We start from the raw sequence: 16,056 nt of genomic DNA on the forward strand, positions 1-16,056 counted from the left end.
TCCGTTTCAATGGCAATGCATGATCACTGAAGTCGAGCTACATAATGTGTTAGGTTGTGAGTCAGATGTGTTATGTTACGAGTGAGATTAGACGAGGTAGATAAGCAAGCTCGACAACATGCGCCGCGGCCAGTTGCAACTACACATATACGTTGTAAGCAATGGAACAATAGTTCACTAGCAGCAGTAGCGGACACATTACCACGTCCCAATTAGCATCCTTAAAAAAGCGCCACATGTGGAGATGCAGGTACGTATCCCGTACGGCCAGCTGTGAAGCGGGATGAAACACTGCTCCGGCAACAGTCGGCGTTCTCTACCAGCCAATACCCATGGTAATGCTGATTCAGGAGGCCTAAGTTTGTAGGCTATCACTTGACTGTGCAGACTGTAAGCTTCCAACAACCTAATGCGGCGACCAGCCTGGTTGTGCTTCATCATGGCTCAGCCATTCCACACCATAACTACGCAGCTGTTATCGTAGGCTAATACACTACGACGATTATTAATAAATTCTGTTCCATGCGTGAGCGAGTGCTTCGTCGTCGAAGTACTTGATGTCGTACAGCGATGGCATTTTTGTGCCGTGAGCGAGTAATGCCTTGACATCGATGACATGAGACCCTCTCGATGGCATGAAGTGAGATCGTACGCGCAGCACGTCCAAGCGGTAAAGCGTAGTATGGGACAAGAGGATCAATGCGACAGACCAGAACGTAAAGCCGAGAAAGATGAATGGCCTTCGAATGCCATAGAGGAACGCGTCCATACATGTCAGAAGCTTTCCGACAGGTCCGCCGGAGACAACTTCCTCCAACTTCCCGACGATGTCCGAACATTTCACAAGTGATAGTGACATGCCCCGCGGCGGAGTGAACCCGTGAAAGTAGAGGTAAGAGCATGCGTCACGACAGTGATAGATTGACGCGCACTTGGAATACTCGTGCCTCTTGATATCGTAACGCAGCCTTTCCAGTGATTCTTGGAGTATATCCGCCAGGTACACCGTCCAGCTCAGATACGAATGGGCAAAGCACGGCGAGTAGATGGCGTACGCCCGGTACGTGATGGGCCAGAGAAGTTGCACGCATTGCGAATCATCAATGGCGCAGCCGAGTAGGGTGGACATCGTATCCGCATGGTCGTGCTCAGAAGCGTTGGAACCTCGAAGCTCCCGGGCGGCGTCGAGGTCGGTACCATCGAGATGGTCCCAGTTGGGGCAGTTGTCGTGCGAAGTGGAGAGCGCGGCACCCAAGGGTGACAGTGCATCCTCATTGTTCTGGTGCAGCTCATTCCCGAAATGGTGAAAAAACGAGACAAGCTCACCGGTGGTTCGTGGCGTGCGTCGGGTGATGCAGTTGAGATAAGCGGATAACGTCAGCAGGGGATCATCACCGCTGAAGGATGCCGACAGGATGTAAGAGAGGTAGCTGCCACTTTTAGCGGTCTTAGAAAAGATATCCTTCCTGAATCCCATCCTGATGCGGCACTTCAGGCACACGTCGCACGGGTTGAAGAGGTGTGTCTCGAACTTGGAATTCCAGTCGTCGGTTAGGAACGCCTGGATGGGGGAGTCCTCACCGACATCCAGGCCAAACTGGCTAGTCAGCCACCCGCCATCTAGTTTATCCCGTGCACATTGCGACTTCACGAAAGTCAATTGATGATGACAGGCATAGACATAGTCCCGCAAACGGCAAAGGAGTGCGCAGCCATCGGAGCCTTGATCTTGGTCTGTATCCTCAGCATTAGCAGTTGACGACGGCATCCGTTGTCTCCACTCGGGCTCAATGGCGGAGAGCACGGAGCATGAAAACATGGAGGCCATTTTGAGGGCGTCGATTACATTTTCAGTCGTGATTTTGGAATTGTTGACGCAAAGCTTAGAATTTGCCGTTGTGGCACCTGGGACGGTTCCGAGAGCCTCGTTGATGCACTTCTCCAGGACCTGCAGATGCTTTGGGTTTCGAATTCCGACAAGCCAGCGAAGCATATCCCGCACAGTGCGAGGAGGCACCAAAGGGAACAACTCAGTCTCGGGGATGTCGGATAAATCGTTCGTAGGTATCTCGGTCGTCCATGCAGGAAGGCAGAAGTCGACGGTTGCAGTCGTTTTGACATCCTGTGCAGAGCCCTCGGGCAAAGGGACGTGTTGAGGCGGGCCCAGGTAGTTATCATAAGGTAACACTGGATCGATAAGTTCAACTGGCATGTGGGAGGGTTTCAGCAAATCACTTTGAAAGCTCTTGGCTTTGTAAACCTGTTCAACTTCAAAATCAACGAGTGGTTGAGGCGGCGGGGCAGATGGTGACTTGATTGGGGGAGGGGGCACCCAGGAAATTTTAGGTATATCATTATGAATGGGAGGCGCCTCCCGTTTCTGCCTTGAATGACGCTTCATATTGAATTCTATGGGATCAGCCGGCTTTACCGTATTCCTTGGCAACCTGGGCTGCTTTATCGGGTAGCCCACTGCAACTCCAATATGAGGGAATTCTGTGGGCAAAGTGTTACCCGATAGACCCCTAGCGTTTGGTGCTACAATGCCGGTAAATGGGTCGCTGACATTTTGCATATATGTTTTGTGCCTCTCTTCTTCGTCCTTTTTATAACGCTCAACCGCTTCTTTTTGGAGCTTCGTCCTTTCCTCCCTATCTCGTTGTGCTTTCAAACGAAGTGACTCCATATGACGTGCATTATGCAGGTCTATTAGGTCCTTTTGTCTTTGCTGCTCCGTATCACTGTCGTTTCCCACGACTTCACCATCCACGGCAAAACCACTCGGCTCCGGAATGGGAAGGTGCATGTATGGAACATAATTGGTTTTATACGGCTGTAAATGACGTAAATAATCCTGTAAACCTTTTTGCTGTTTAAGATCTGCCTCAGCTTGCTTTTTAAGCGCTTCTTCCTCTTTGGTTTTTAGTTGTTTCCATTTCTCTTTCAAATCAGCCTTATAATCCCAACCATCGGGCTTCCACCAAAGATCGCCATTCACTACTCGCTCACCAACCCCTATATTGTCTCTGACGATTGCGTTACTAGAACGCGTTGGTTCAGGTGGTGCAGATAGTTTATTGCCGAAATGGGAAGACGACGAGCCAGTCTGACCTACGTCAGCACTCAAACCAAGTACACCAGAATGCACAGCGTCTGCACGTTTATCACTTGCATCTTCGAGATTTGTGGTGTCTTGAGAGGGAAGACGCTGTGAATTTAACATATTTGCTCCCACTGAATCTGCACCTTGGACAACTGGTTGGCCAGGCAGAAGAGAGAGCGAAGAGTCTGAACGTTCAGCGCCTAAAGGCGGAAAATGTGCATCGCTTAATGATGTATTGGGTTTGAGCCTAGAAGCACTGTATTGTGAATCATCGCCCGATGCTCCTGCCGCACCTCCATCCACTCCCACAGGTATCACTTCACCTGAGAAAGAAGACAGGGTAGCAGATGGCTGGTCGCCGCCAGGCTCAGTGACCTCCGTGATTTTCCGCGGAAATCCTCCATTAGATTGGCCAATGGCAGAAGACGCAGGGTCACCCAGAACCTGGGTACCACCGAGGTCACCCGTTAGAACAGATGACAAAGGGCCTGAACTTGAAGCATCCTTAATTTGCAACTGTTCAGCTTTCTGCAATTCACCGGGATGTTGACCTGTAGAAACATGCCCTATTGAATCCGCAGCCTGGGCCTTTGACGAATCGCCACCCCCTCCACCGGCCTCATCATCCTCATCCTCAGTGGACAAGGAATCTAAATTCGCAGGAGGGATGCCTGCTCTACCAAAACGTAATGGCTCGCCATTTTGCATGGTAAGGGCAGATGGCGTGTTGCCCCCTGCCACCTTCTCACCAACGGAAGGATGGACACCAGATAGGGGAGAACCTTGACCACTAACATTCACAGAGAGCGTATGCGCAGCAGCTGGTGACACACCGGGCTGCGCTCTGTTTTTAACATCACCTTGTAATTCGACACCGTGGTTATTCGGTTTACCAGCGGAGCCGGGAGACCTGGGTGTGAGATTGGAGGGGGAAGGCCCTCGCGATATTGGGCTGGGCTTTAACTCCACAGGTTCTCGAACGTTTATAATCTGACCCTTTGAACGCTGAACGTTCGCCGCTGCATCATATGGCTGGACCAGGGTAGCAGGTGGAGCAGCCGGCGGGATTTGCAGTGAATCACCGATGCCATTTTCCCCACCCGATACACTCCCTTCATTCTGCTGTTGGTTTACATCCGGGATACCCTGCTTTGGTTCGGCCTCTGATTCGGGTTTGGAGCCTGTACCGCCTTGTCGAATGGTGTCAGAAGTAATCAGCTGCACAGACGGCCCCTTTGGAGTTTGGGTATTTAAAACGGAATTCTCATTGTCCGGAAAACGACTGGAGATAGGCATAACACTTGAAACGGAAGAATCACCACCGCGTTGGCTTGCCGTCTCACGCAAACCGTCACCACTGCTGTTATCCCTGGTACTGCTAGGGGCAATCGCAGCAGGGTCTCGTTGTGCAATAGTTGCAGCACGAGTACCTTCAGAGTCTCCAAATGCGTCACTATTTGGGGCAGAGGCAGACTTGCCTGATAAAGTCGGATTCGTGCTGCGTTGCCGGCCAGGATTGAGGGTGAAGGAAGGTTCTGAAGGTGAAAGAACTATCCCGGTGGAACGTAACATGTTTGCAACGCCACCTTGCTGTTCTTCTGTATTAACTCTGCCCCTTGTGTTTACATCCTGCTTCCGATCCGTCACGCCGTCGCCTCCATCGGCTCCAACGACATCTGAAGCAGACGCCGGTTCGATGGACGGCGTGACAACGGTACCAGACGCAACACCTTTATCATCCGGAGAACGTTTAAGAGCCTGTGGAATAGGTTTAGTAGGAAACGTCTGCTCAGTTGTGCGCGGGTGATTGACGTCAGCAGGGCTATCGGACGACCGAGTGTCAGGAATTCTGGTACCTGAATCTGGTTGCTGCACGGCACTCGACACGCCTATTCCACGTTTAACAGTAGAGTGCTCGTCGTTTAAATGCGTACCCTCAGCACCTTGCTTGGCATCCTGGCTGACAGCAACAATAGGTGCTGGGGTAGAAGTTTTTTCCAGTCGGGGGCTGCTTCTTTGGATCTCAGCAAGCGCTTTACGTTCGACCGACATTGGAGCATCTCTCCTAAGTGCTGCATATGAAGACTCAGAAGGCGCCGCAGCGATTGCGTCCGTTCCGTGTGTATTATCACTTGCAGATTGTCCACGAGATGGCAAAGATTCTGAACTTGTAAGCTTAGCTAGCTTAGGAGTGTCTCCGCTTGACGCTGTAGCGATCTGTTTGGCTGGAACCACAGGACTCTTTGAATCCCCGGCTCCACCTGCCGACCGCGCATCTCCATCACCGCTGCCAACGCGTATATTGGAACCAGGAATAGCAGGTGTTGTCACCTTCGGAGCTGTTGGAGTGCCCAGCGAATCGTTAACATGTTGAGGAGCAGAGGGAGAACCTGCCATACCACTACCACCGGAGCCTGGCTTCTGAACAGCGTGATCCGGAGCATGCGTGACGCCTGAAGTGGAACGAAGTTTTGAATCGCCAGAAACATGGGTATTGGCCGTAATACTCAGGGTCTCTGGAAGCTCTCCACCCACTACCTGGCTTGATTCGCTACTTGATCCAGAAGTTTGGGAAGAGGATGAGTGGCCAACGCCATCGGTTCTATCGCTTTGACCAGCCTGAGATGCTTGAGTGCGTTGTTGAACATAAGCATCAGACATCAATTTATCGGAATTAGGACTACCCAATGCCCCTTTGTTTCTCACATTTAACCCAGCTCCACCACTCGCTTGACGAGATGCCGAGACAGGTTGAATAACATGAGATGAGGCGTTGCTGGAGTCTCCGGTGGTTATCGGGGTACGTGCTGACGAAAGCGCCTGTACAACCCGGTGGTTATCACGACTTGAATCAGATGACTTCGAACGAGATGCCGAAGCAGACGGACCAGATTTTCCTCCTTTAACAGTGGAACCATCTTGATCACTCCGGCTAGTGACAGAAACGGTGTTAACCGTGTTCGGCACACCTTTAGCAGAAGAAATAACAGCTGAAGAGTCTGGAGATGAAATACTTGCAGCTTTCGTAGGTTCAGACTCTGCAGAGACGCCAAGCAGTGAAGTTGGAGATCCAGAGGGCAAAGAGGCCTTGCCCTGGGCAATTGAATCCTTGGGAGGTCCGGTGTGTACCTGAGAGCTAGAGATATGTCCAACATGGTCCGTAGAGCCTATATCAGCGTGCGTCTGGGGCGCAAGTGCCGATACCACCTTTGCCTTCCCACCACTGTCCACACCTCCTACATTGCTTCCACTGCCACGCGGCGCAGCACTTGGTCTACTAGGGCTCCTAGTAGTGGTTGTTTCAACGCCATCTGAAGGGGTTGTGACTATTGGAAGCGTTCTTCGATCATATGCGTGAAAATTCACACGTTCGTCCCGAACCAAACCACCATCTGAAAGGGGTAACTGCGCAGTGGGTGCCGTAGTACTTTTGGCACCTGTATCGGTCCTTGTGCTTGTATCAACTTGTTGATCTTTATTTTTAGCACTCCGCTTCTCCGGACTCCTGCTGCGGCTTGGCTTCCCGTGCTCTCCATCGCCACCACTTACACCTGATTCAGTGTCCTGACGAGAAACTGAGGAATCAACATGTTCGTGTTGACGAGGTTTCGTAACAGTTGCAGGGACTCGAACAGGCTGTAGAGAGTTGGAAGAACCTGCCTGGTCATGGGATACCTGGCTACGATTGTTAGTCTCGTTCAATGGCAGCGAATTAAGATGTTTAGTACCTGATGTCGAAGGATGCCCAGCACTCCGAGTGGTAACAGACTTCGAGTTCACATTAGCACTGTCCTGTGAATGTACATTCCCTCTTACACCTGCACTGGCACCTGGGGAAGAAGCCTTGACAGCAAATATTTTAGAACGGTCATCACCTGAATTGGTAGCAGCCCTATGATTACTTGGTTTATCAGGAACAGGGAGTGCCTTTGAACCGGCATGCATATCACCTTTTTGACCAGATCCACCGGATGGTGAAGAAACGGTGCTTGAAACAGTTTGCCCCGGGGCAGACACAGTGTCGTGAGAAACAGCAGACTTCGATCCTAGCTGTTTGGCAGACGTTGAATACGCACCCATATCATGTGGCTCACTAGCGGAGATCGGATCTTTTGGAAGATGGGGGGAGCTATGTGCTGGCGTGCCTCGGGCTTGAGGTTGTTCTGTATTCGGTCGAACATTTTGGAGTGGCACATCGCGAGCCTGACCATGCTGCAGAGATTCGGAAGTACTGTTCTTTGGGAGCGTAGTCCTTTTAGAAGGCCCAGGCTGAGGTACAGAACCCCCTTTCTCGAACGATCGGTGTTGAGTCTGGGCAGGTGATGTATGGACTTTTTCCTGACGTGCTTCTTTGGGTGCAGCCGACGGTGGCTTAGCGCCAGCCTCATCAGCCGCCTTCCCGGCCTTGGCTTGACTCTTTCCATTACTTCCACCGCCAAGTAGGTCAACTGTAGCGACAACGGATGGGGAATCCGACTTCGAGACCGGAGTGGTCTTGTGACTCTCTTGGGATCCTATAACATTTTTGGTAGTAGAGGTAGAGGCAGGGACGCCACTGACATGAGAATCCTTGGACTTCCCGGGGTGTGATGTTGAACCTGCTTTTCTAACAGGGGGAGCAATGCCTTGCGATGCAGCTATATTTGATGGCGACGCCTCAGCGGAGTGTGACCCCTTCTTACCACGACTACCTGATGAGCCATCGGCATCATATGACGGCCGGTCCACATTTCTACCACTTGACGACTGACTACGTCCCGTAGCTGAAGGTCCGCCACTATCCGGACTAAGACTTTTATGACCTGATGAATCCTTTACCGGACCAACTGGTGTATCATCAGACCCAGGCGCTCTAACAGAAGCGGGAGTATGAGGCAAGGCAGACGGCCCTGAAGCAGTCTTATGTTGTTCAGTCACCGTGATCTGAGGTTTAGCAGGCTTGTTGCTTATCTGATCATGCGATCCGCGAGACGTTGGCTGTTGTTTATATTGCGGCCCAAGACTGCCAGACCTAACACTTGGTGAGATCGCAGGATTCACGGGTGGCTTTGACTTTGGACTTTCAGCTCTTGCAGCCGGATGCTTTCCGATAATTTCAGGTAACTGCCTATGCTTACCGGAAGTTACACCGCCTTGTGAATCCTGGGCCTTTCCACCGGGTACAGGAGATTGCGAAGTGAGCCCCTGAGCGGCATTGCGACGGATACCGCCTTTGCCGAGGAGATTATTCTCAGGTGTTTTGTTAGCTGGAAGTATTTTAGGTTCGGGGACCTCCGCAGCCGGTGCACCATTGGGCCTTTTCACGCTTCGGGAGCCTTGTTGTTCATGAGAAACTTTACTGCTGCGTACAGCTTGAGGCGGTGCGTGTGATGGAGCAAGCGAGACATGATTTGGTTGAGATGTGAGAGGCCTGGAATCAGATGGCTGACCTACAACTTTAGGTGACGAAGCTGGACGCGCCGCATGACTAGCACACACGGTGCCGTCCAAAACCTTCTTCAGCTTTTCCAAACCGTTTTCATCATCAACAAGCTTTTCAATGAAGATAGCCCACTGTGCAATGACAAAATCATTTGAAGCGCCTTTAAGCTTCTGGTCACCTAAACAGAATCCGTTGCGAAACAAAAATTTATCCGCTATTTGCTTCGGAGTAAAAGAAACGTTGCTAGAAATCTCTGCCTTTATCTTTTTAATAGTTTGCCAGGCTCCTGTATAATCATCTCTATACCACGTGGCAAACCTAGTAGCAAACTTAGCATTCTGTAAATCTCCTAGTTTCGGCACGACTCCAGTAATGTCGAAACCGCTACCCAATATGCCTTCATACGCCGACTTAAGCTCGCCGCAGACTTGTTGCAACTTATTCCAATCTATACAGCAGTTATTGCCCTCCTTAGGCAGCTTCTGAAGAGCGTTGTGGATTTCGTTATTCTTATTACCCTTTTCCATTTGCACGATATTGCAAAACACGCTTACAAGCCCGATGACGTTTGCAGCATTAACGTCTTGCCAATACCGGTTTAAAACCATAAAGATAACATCGCGAAAAAATTTGCACAAATTGTTACTTTTCTCTAATATGGCTCTAAGGTCCTTTATCATGTTCTTACCCTGAGAATAGCCATACCGATAGTTAGAGGTTAGATCATTTATTTCAAAACCACCAGGCAATACACCATAGTCCTTCTTGCTTGAAGGCGCCGTGAGATACGTATCCAGCTCACCTCCCCATCTGTACCCGCTATAACTTATGTAACCAGGGTATAAGTCACCCCAGCTCCCGCCGCCGAAACCATTGTACGTACTATCCACATGGTAAAGTAAATAGTACACTGCGGCGAGGAACCTCGGAATGCACTCGAAAAGTGCGTCCAGAATATCACTTGGCGACATAAATCCGATATCCACCACGTCTTTACTGACATTAACAGTTGTCAATTTCTGATAAAACGCTTTCACCTTGCCCAGAAATGAATAGAATCCTTGTTGACATTCTTGCCGATTCAAATTTTTATAGTTGCTCGCAAAATCGTCCAAAAGCCTTGTATGGACAATGTCGTGGATTCCCTTCCTTTCATGTAACCGCAACAGAAATGCGAAACATTGCTTGAGAGTCTTCAGCTGAACAAAATGCACCATCGTGACTGTGTGTGCACTTAACAACGATAAAACGTAAACAAATGTGTATCAGGGATACAACTACAAGACAGCATGGCAAGAGAGCTTCAAAATCCGTGAAATAGAAAACCCAAAGTGATTAAGCTTCTAAGTTGACGCCTCGTTTTAGGGCGCACTCTTGCCTGCCGCTCAGCGAACACAACAAAACCAAACCGCTTTTCGGAAATGGTACAAAGCTAAACATATAGCGAAAACAATATGCGTCATTCTAACGAGTAGCATGCACACATTCGGCATAGCAGGCAACAATAGGCCCTAGCTAGCCCAGACAACTACATTCATAGGCGAATATTCAAACTCTAGCCTACCCGGGGAGGAACTACCCTCAAAGTCTAGGGACCCGGCGGTCGCGCAGTCCAACTGGCGTTTAAGGCTAAAACATGATGGTTAGACGGCATTCCTGTGCTGCGTTCGAATAGGAAATTTGTCCAATCTCCCATCGTGGCACCGTAACGCCGTCTACCCTTTTGCTGTCGGCGTTGCTAGGAGCGGCCGGGCAACCGCAACCCTACGCGCCACCTGTAACACTACATCGGTGAGCCTCGTACCTGCTACGTACTACAATAGGGGTAATATGTGCGTAAATATCAGATGTGTACGTATATGAGGAGCTAGTATCAATGTGGCGACGTCTAAACGCCAGCCAGCATACGCCATTACGCCGGTATACAGCCGCCATTTTACGCGCCACTGACGTTATACGAAGATGAATTAATATTCTGACTTGTCTAATTACAATCTTATGACTACAATTTCCATAACGGAGGCCACGCAAGCGTCGACACCCGAGGTAGTCACGTGGTACTATTATACGGCATTAGACCACTACACATCGCCGAAATACGTGCACTACCTATAACAGGTCATACAACAGTGTGGTATGTGACACGCTACGTCGCGTGGGATGGCGCTAAACAAAAAATTTTAACGCGCATGGCCACCCAGCATTGCAGCGCACACATTTCAAATTGTTATGCCACTGAGTCACCGCAATGCTTTTTCGACGGCACATATTGATTTGCAAATGTATGACATGTTGCCATGAACGTCAAATCGGCGTAACCAGGCTGGGCGTCAGCCGCCATCCAAACACCTGACGCGTATCAAAGATGGGATGTGGCATGGCAGTAAATTCCCCATTATTTAATTATCCATGCAGATTTTCAATATTGGTTATTGGTGTAGCACATTTAATCACCTATTTTCGCTTTTTTTCATTGTCTGCTGTGTTGTCTAAACAGTCAAGCGTACTAGATTTTCATAATTTTATATTTACATCTGCGCATACTTTCCGACTGAGGTGCGATAGATGTTTTCATATAATCCAACCATATGAATTCAGGTTTGATCCAAATTTGTTTGTGCCTCGACGGTATACTCCTTGACCTTATTTCAACGCGACACTATTCTTTATAGTACTATTCGTGTTTCTTATTGAATCCACTGATACGCTGGTCAGCGTCTATAACGTAAGCTCGACGCTTTGGGTGAAGGTGTCTAGTACCGTTACATCACTTGCAACGATTTGTCATCACCCTAATGATCTCTATGTTTATGAGCGGTCGTTGGCAATGACTTACGTACTTGATATAGTAATGAGTTGCTTTCTGTTGACGTCAATCTACCAAACGAAGAGTAGCTGCAGTACTTCTATGATCGGCGTCGCCTATTGGAGATGGTACACACATTAAATTTCGACGCATCCTACAGTGAGGTTGCCACAACTTTAACCTTTACGGCCGTACGTATGTGGTCAAAACAGTCTCGAACCTTTTGATACCATCCTTTTCATCACTGGAATTCATTTCAGCACCTCGTTTGACTCCGAAACGCTTTGACGCATTCTCACCCCTTACTATGTCATTTTCAATCAGAATAGTACTCAATGCGGTCTCTCCTATAATTGTATATACTAAAGGCTTCAAGTTCGTGATTGTTTACGGTATGCTATCCAGTTAGTGTAGTTTTCAAGATCCTTGGAGCATCCAACGCCTTGGGGAAATCACAGCAGATAATTTTTTATTGATTTCCACGCCAACTTAGTTTTTCGCAAATATCATCATATCCGTATAGGTCTTAGTGTTACGCCTGTCTAGAGGGATGCGCTTATTAGCCTTTGCTCAATTAGCTCAACTTCCTGGGTGGCTCAGCAGAGAATATGCCGGAAGAAAACAAGCGTATTCACAAAATGGCTAGGACACTACGACACCGACATCAGCGGTCTATAAAAGCTGCCATATTTTAGTTGTCAGTGAACGGCTCCAACACGCAGGACGACCAAGCTGCGATTTAAATGTAGAGGTTATGGGCGTAATTAGGATTCTGCATATCTCTCTAGTGATTTAAATCGGCTACTGTGCCGTAACCATTGGTCACAATAAGCGGAAGTATGATAAATAGTAGCATACAAATTTCACCACGCCCATGTTAACACATAGGTCCTCTGTCAAATCAGTTGCTGGTGCTCTTACCACCTTACATATGTGTTACATTACCGTTAGTATGAATGAGTATATTATCGATGGCACATCGGTCGTTAGCCTCAGCTTCATAATACTTGTGGTTGTAGGAGTGACCTTTTTATATGTAGAGTTCCTTGTCTGCATTTGGGTGCCCATCGCAATTTATGCAGCTACATCTAATATTATCCATTTGGCATTCATATAGTGTGCGGTGGCCTCACATTGATGGAGTAGGAAATCCATCTACGTCGTACTTGCACCCGGCTTTTGTGGTGAGTTGGAGCTGCGGTGATCATTGGACAATACCATCCGTAGTTGGACATTTCTTAAATTTTAATTTAAGCATAATCCATTGATAGGCATTTTAGACTGGTATGAAACCAGCAACAGCTGCGTTAAGATATCACAAAAAGTCACCGACTATTTCATCGGTTCTGCTACCTGCGGCAATTTTGATCGTGTGACTATACGCATTGCGTAACTTATTGCTTCACACCAAGTGCACTCTTTCATCATATATCGCTCAATACACTCATGAAAATGTGGCCAAGAGAGTTTCTGCATAGAACGGCAAGGGAATATCGGACAGCAGGAAAAATGGCCAGGATTCATGCTATATTTCAGGGTCTGCAATTAACACTAATGTCATCATTAATGTGGGATATTCCACTACTATGAGTGGAGCTAAATACTACAATTTTAGTCTTCAAAATGCGGGTGTTATAAAACAAGCCTCCCCCTTCCGGGTTCACATCCTCATAGACGTTCTAGTCAATGTAAAGCTATTGGGCGCGCATCGAACATATGCCTAGTAAATAATATACGACAGGTAGAAACTTTATCACATATGGAAGTCAAATATAGCGCTTGGTGGCTAACGCGGGATAGAGTCAACGAGGCCATGGGCAGCATCGAGCATGGGCACTCAGACACTGACGTAGCAAATAACAACAGCCTCCCGTTTACTTCTCATCGAAGTTACTGGATGACAATTTTCAGGTGATCTTTAAGCGTTGTCGAAACTAGCATCCACAGATGGGGGCAAGGAGGCGTGAATGGAGTATAAATACAGGCAATAGGTGAAGGGTTAGGAGTGGTTGAAATAGCTGACAATTTAGTCGCATATTTGACTTCATCACCAGTTCCATGAGCTGTCACCTGGCTTTCTATTTAGATAGGCATCCCGCAGCTGGTGGCACTGTCATCGCGTGACATTGCAATTCACAGCGGTATCATTCCGCAAACTTGCGATTTTAAGATTCATATTAGACTCATATATAGAATATACAGGCACGTTGTTGTTCTGTATTGCATTCTATATTGCCTCTAAACTTGCCAACGTATCCATCAACCCGAGGCCGCCTGGCCATGTTCAACTGGGCCGAGTCCAAAGGCATATGACAGATAGGAACATGGCATTGCTTGTGTCTAGTATGCGCTGATTGTGTGTTTTGAGCCACAGAATATGGTACGTAATAAGTCGCGGAGAATATCACTCCGTACTGACAACGGATTGAGTGTTGCAGTAATGAGGAACGTGGCGTAATAGCGGCTATATCCAACGCCATCCACAGCTATGCGCACAATGATTAGCTGAGACATTGCGCCACTTCGACCGATGGTTTCCGCTGTTGTTGAACTAGTCAATGAAAATTTGTTAGTGGCTGAGGCCGACAAATGTGCCCAACACACATGCTACGGAACCATTGTATGAGTTGATGAAATGTGGCATCAATAGACCGGTGCCAGTATAATGTATCTGAGCTATGAGTTCTTGGGCGTCTTATCATGATCTTCTTCGAAATCCGCGGCAATGGTTTGGCGCAGTCCACACCTCACTCAGCCGAAGCCGTCATTCACTTCACTAAGGCACATAGATCCCAAACGTAGGAATAAGGTGGAGATGCGCGTTGACATATCATCATTCACTACAGCAATGTTGATGCGGCGCTAGCTCATTGATCACGGAGGACCCAAGCAAGGCGGTAGGTGACAAAATGGATTGTGAAGCTGGGTGGCTGGTCGGTAACTCATGTTGGTATCTTGCGACTACAGTGATAGGCCAATAAGAGGCATACGTCTTAGGTGATTATATGGCGCAAGATAACAATTGGATCCGTGGATAGGCAACGGCTTAGGCACTGATAGGCGAGATGGCCAGTGAACGGCTGAGTGACGTGACATAGACGCCAACGGTGTAAACAATAAACATATTAACAACGCTTTGTGGTTCATCAATGAACTTATCAGCAAGCAAATTTGGTGACATTCAGAAGCGCCTGCGCCAACGTTGTACTGTCCTTGATGGTTGGAGATGACTGCTCCACTGGCACAGGTTGACGTGCATACCACGTCGAGTATACGATCCACATGAGTCAGCTCGACTGTTGTTCAGGTCCAATAGCTGCCTATTTATGACATTCATGGCGTTGCGTTGGGTGGCGATCACCTCGGCCTTTCCAAGAGGCGCGGCGGCTGGGGCTCATAGACGTCACTCTCTAGAAATAAGACGTCTTTCATGATTCTGCAGTTAAATGGTAGACGAAATAGGGGAATGTGAGTGGTGGCTGTGAATGTAATCATGGTGGACATTGTAACGGCGGAGATTGCATATGCTCTCTCACGTGTTGTGAAAATCATGACTACTGCGCACCGGGTGTCACAAACAGGTGTTGGGAATATGCGTGCTAAAATGTAAGCCTGATGACTGTCAAAAAGTATGTAAGAATAAGAACCCTTGTGAATGTCCATGCTGTGTAAGCGAAGATGTGCGCTTTACCTCATTTTCCACACATATGGCCCCCTTTTCCCGACATATATGATTCTGTCGTTGCGCCTAATATACCCAGTCCCGTCGAACCCTCCATGCTTCCACTTCCACCACTGTTATGACTCCAATAATTGTTTTCGTCATCATCTTCCTTATCCTCCTGTTCCATCTGTGCGTCTTTCAGGTTCTGCCTTACCACCAGGCCAGCGAATACATCGTCCGCAAATTGCCGTTTTGCATCGCATTTTATAATTAAATCCAACGCTGAATTAGCACACGTATCGCACAGTACTTTGAAATGACAGCGCACTGCTTATCTAATAACGTAGTATTAAAACTTTCCTGATTGTGCATTGGCGGATACCCACTGAGACATTCACGAATTATATTGAGGCATCACCAAACCCACATTGGCCATGTCAAACGGATTGACCAAAGTGGCCTGTTATACGTCTTCGTCAGACGCCTCTAAACGCTTCACGCCTGCTCAGACACAATATCGTACCTTCTCTTTTATGGTAATAGCTGCTTTCACGCAACTCAACACCATTATTCTACCTCGTTTCACCACCTTGATGTTGACCTTTACGTGGACGACGCCACTGCCTAATTCACCCAGCCCACCTGACAGCAAACACGTACCACAGCACGTAACGTCCACCAAAATGTCCTTCTTTACCGCTCCATCAACATCCACAATCCTTGTTCATAACGCACCTCTCCAATCATGCTCCACGCTCTCACTCCAGCATGGCTGCCTTTCCTTATCGCCTTCCCTCCTCAGGTGAGTGGTATGTCTATAAGATTCTTGTGATGGTTCATGGATTTCGGAAAATGGTTTAGGTGTGTCATTGTCTTAGTATGATGCGTAGTGTTGCCACTCTGCGGTTCACTTCATAGCCCTTTCACCCACCACACTTAGTTGTCTGCCATGCTGTATTAAGCGGTGTCACCTTGGAGGCGTGATCACTCTAGTGTTTTCCAGTTCAGATCGTCCTGGAGGCTTGAAGTGGTGATTTGTAAGGGTGGATTAAAGGCGTGAT

At 48.3% G+C, this 16,056-nt stretch overlaps 3 protein-coding genes across 3 annotated transcripts; 1 reads left to right on the forward strand and 2 right to left on the reverse strand.

Moving 5' to 3' along the window:
• Window positions 1-505: 505 nt before the first annotated feature.
• On the reverse strand, window positions 506-9,742 carry BBBOND_0212260 (hypothetical protein; the record flags this gene model as incomplete). The annotated part of the gene is made up of 1 exon (XM_012912816.1): window positions 506-9,742. The coding sequence occupies one exon, from the start codon at window positions 9,740-9,742 to the stop codon at window positions 506-508; it is 9,237 nt and encodes a 3,078-aa protein (XP_012768270.1).
• A 1,714-nt stretch (window positions 9,743-11,456) lies between these two features.
• Window positions 11,457-11,807, forward strand: BBBOND_0212270 (hypothetical protein; the record flags this gene model as incomplete). The annotated part of the gene is made up of 3 exons (XM_012912817.1): window positions 11,457-11,526; window positions 11,592-11,723; window positions 11,746-11,807. The coding sequence occupies 3 exons, from the start codon at window positions 11,457-11,459 to the stop codon at window positions 11,805-11,807; spliced, it is 264 nt and encodes an 87-aa protein (XP_012768271.1).
• Window positions 11,808-14,688: 2,881 nt separating this feature from the next.
• On the reverse strand, window positions 14,689-15,182 carry BBBOND_0212280 (hypothetical protein; the record flags this gene model as incomplete). Its single annotated transcript, XM_012912818.1, has 2 exons — window positions 14,689-14,767; window positions 15,037-15,182. 2 exons carry the CDS (start codon window positions 15,180-15,182, stop codon window positions 14,689-14,691), a joined length of 225 nt encoding a protein of 74 aa, XP_012768272.1.
• Between the last annotated feature and the right edge of the window lie 874 nt (window positions 15,183-16,056).

The sequence above is a fragment of the Babesia bigemina genome (genome assembly GCF_000981445.1).
Source record: "Babesia bigemina genome assembly Bbig001, chromosome : II".
In the NCBI taxonomy this organism is placed as follows: Eukaryota; Apicomplexa; class Aconoidasida; order Piroplasmida; family Babesiidae; genus Babesia; species Babesia bigemina.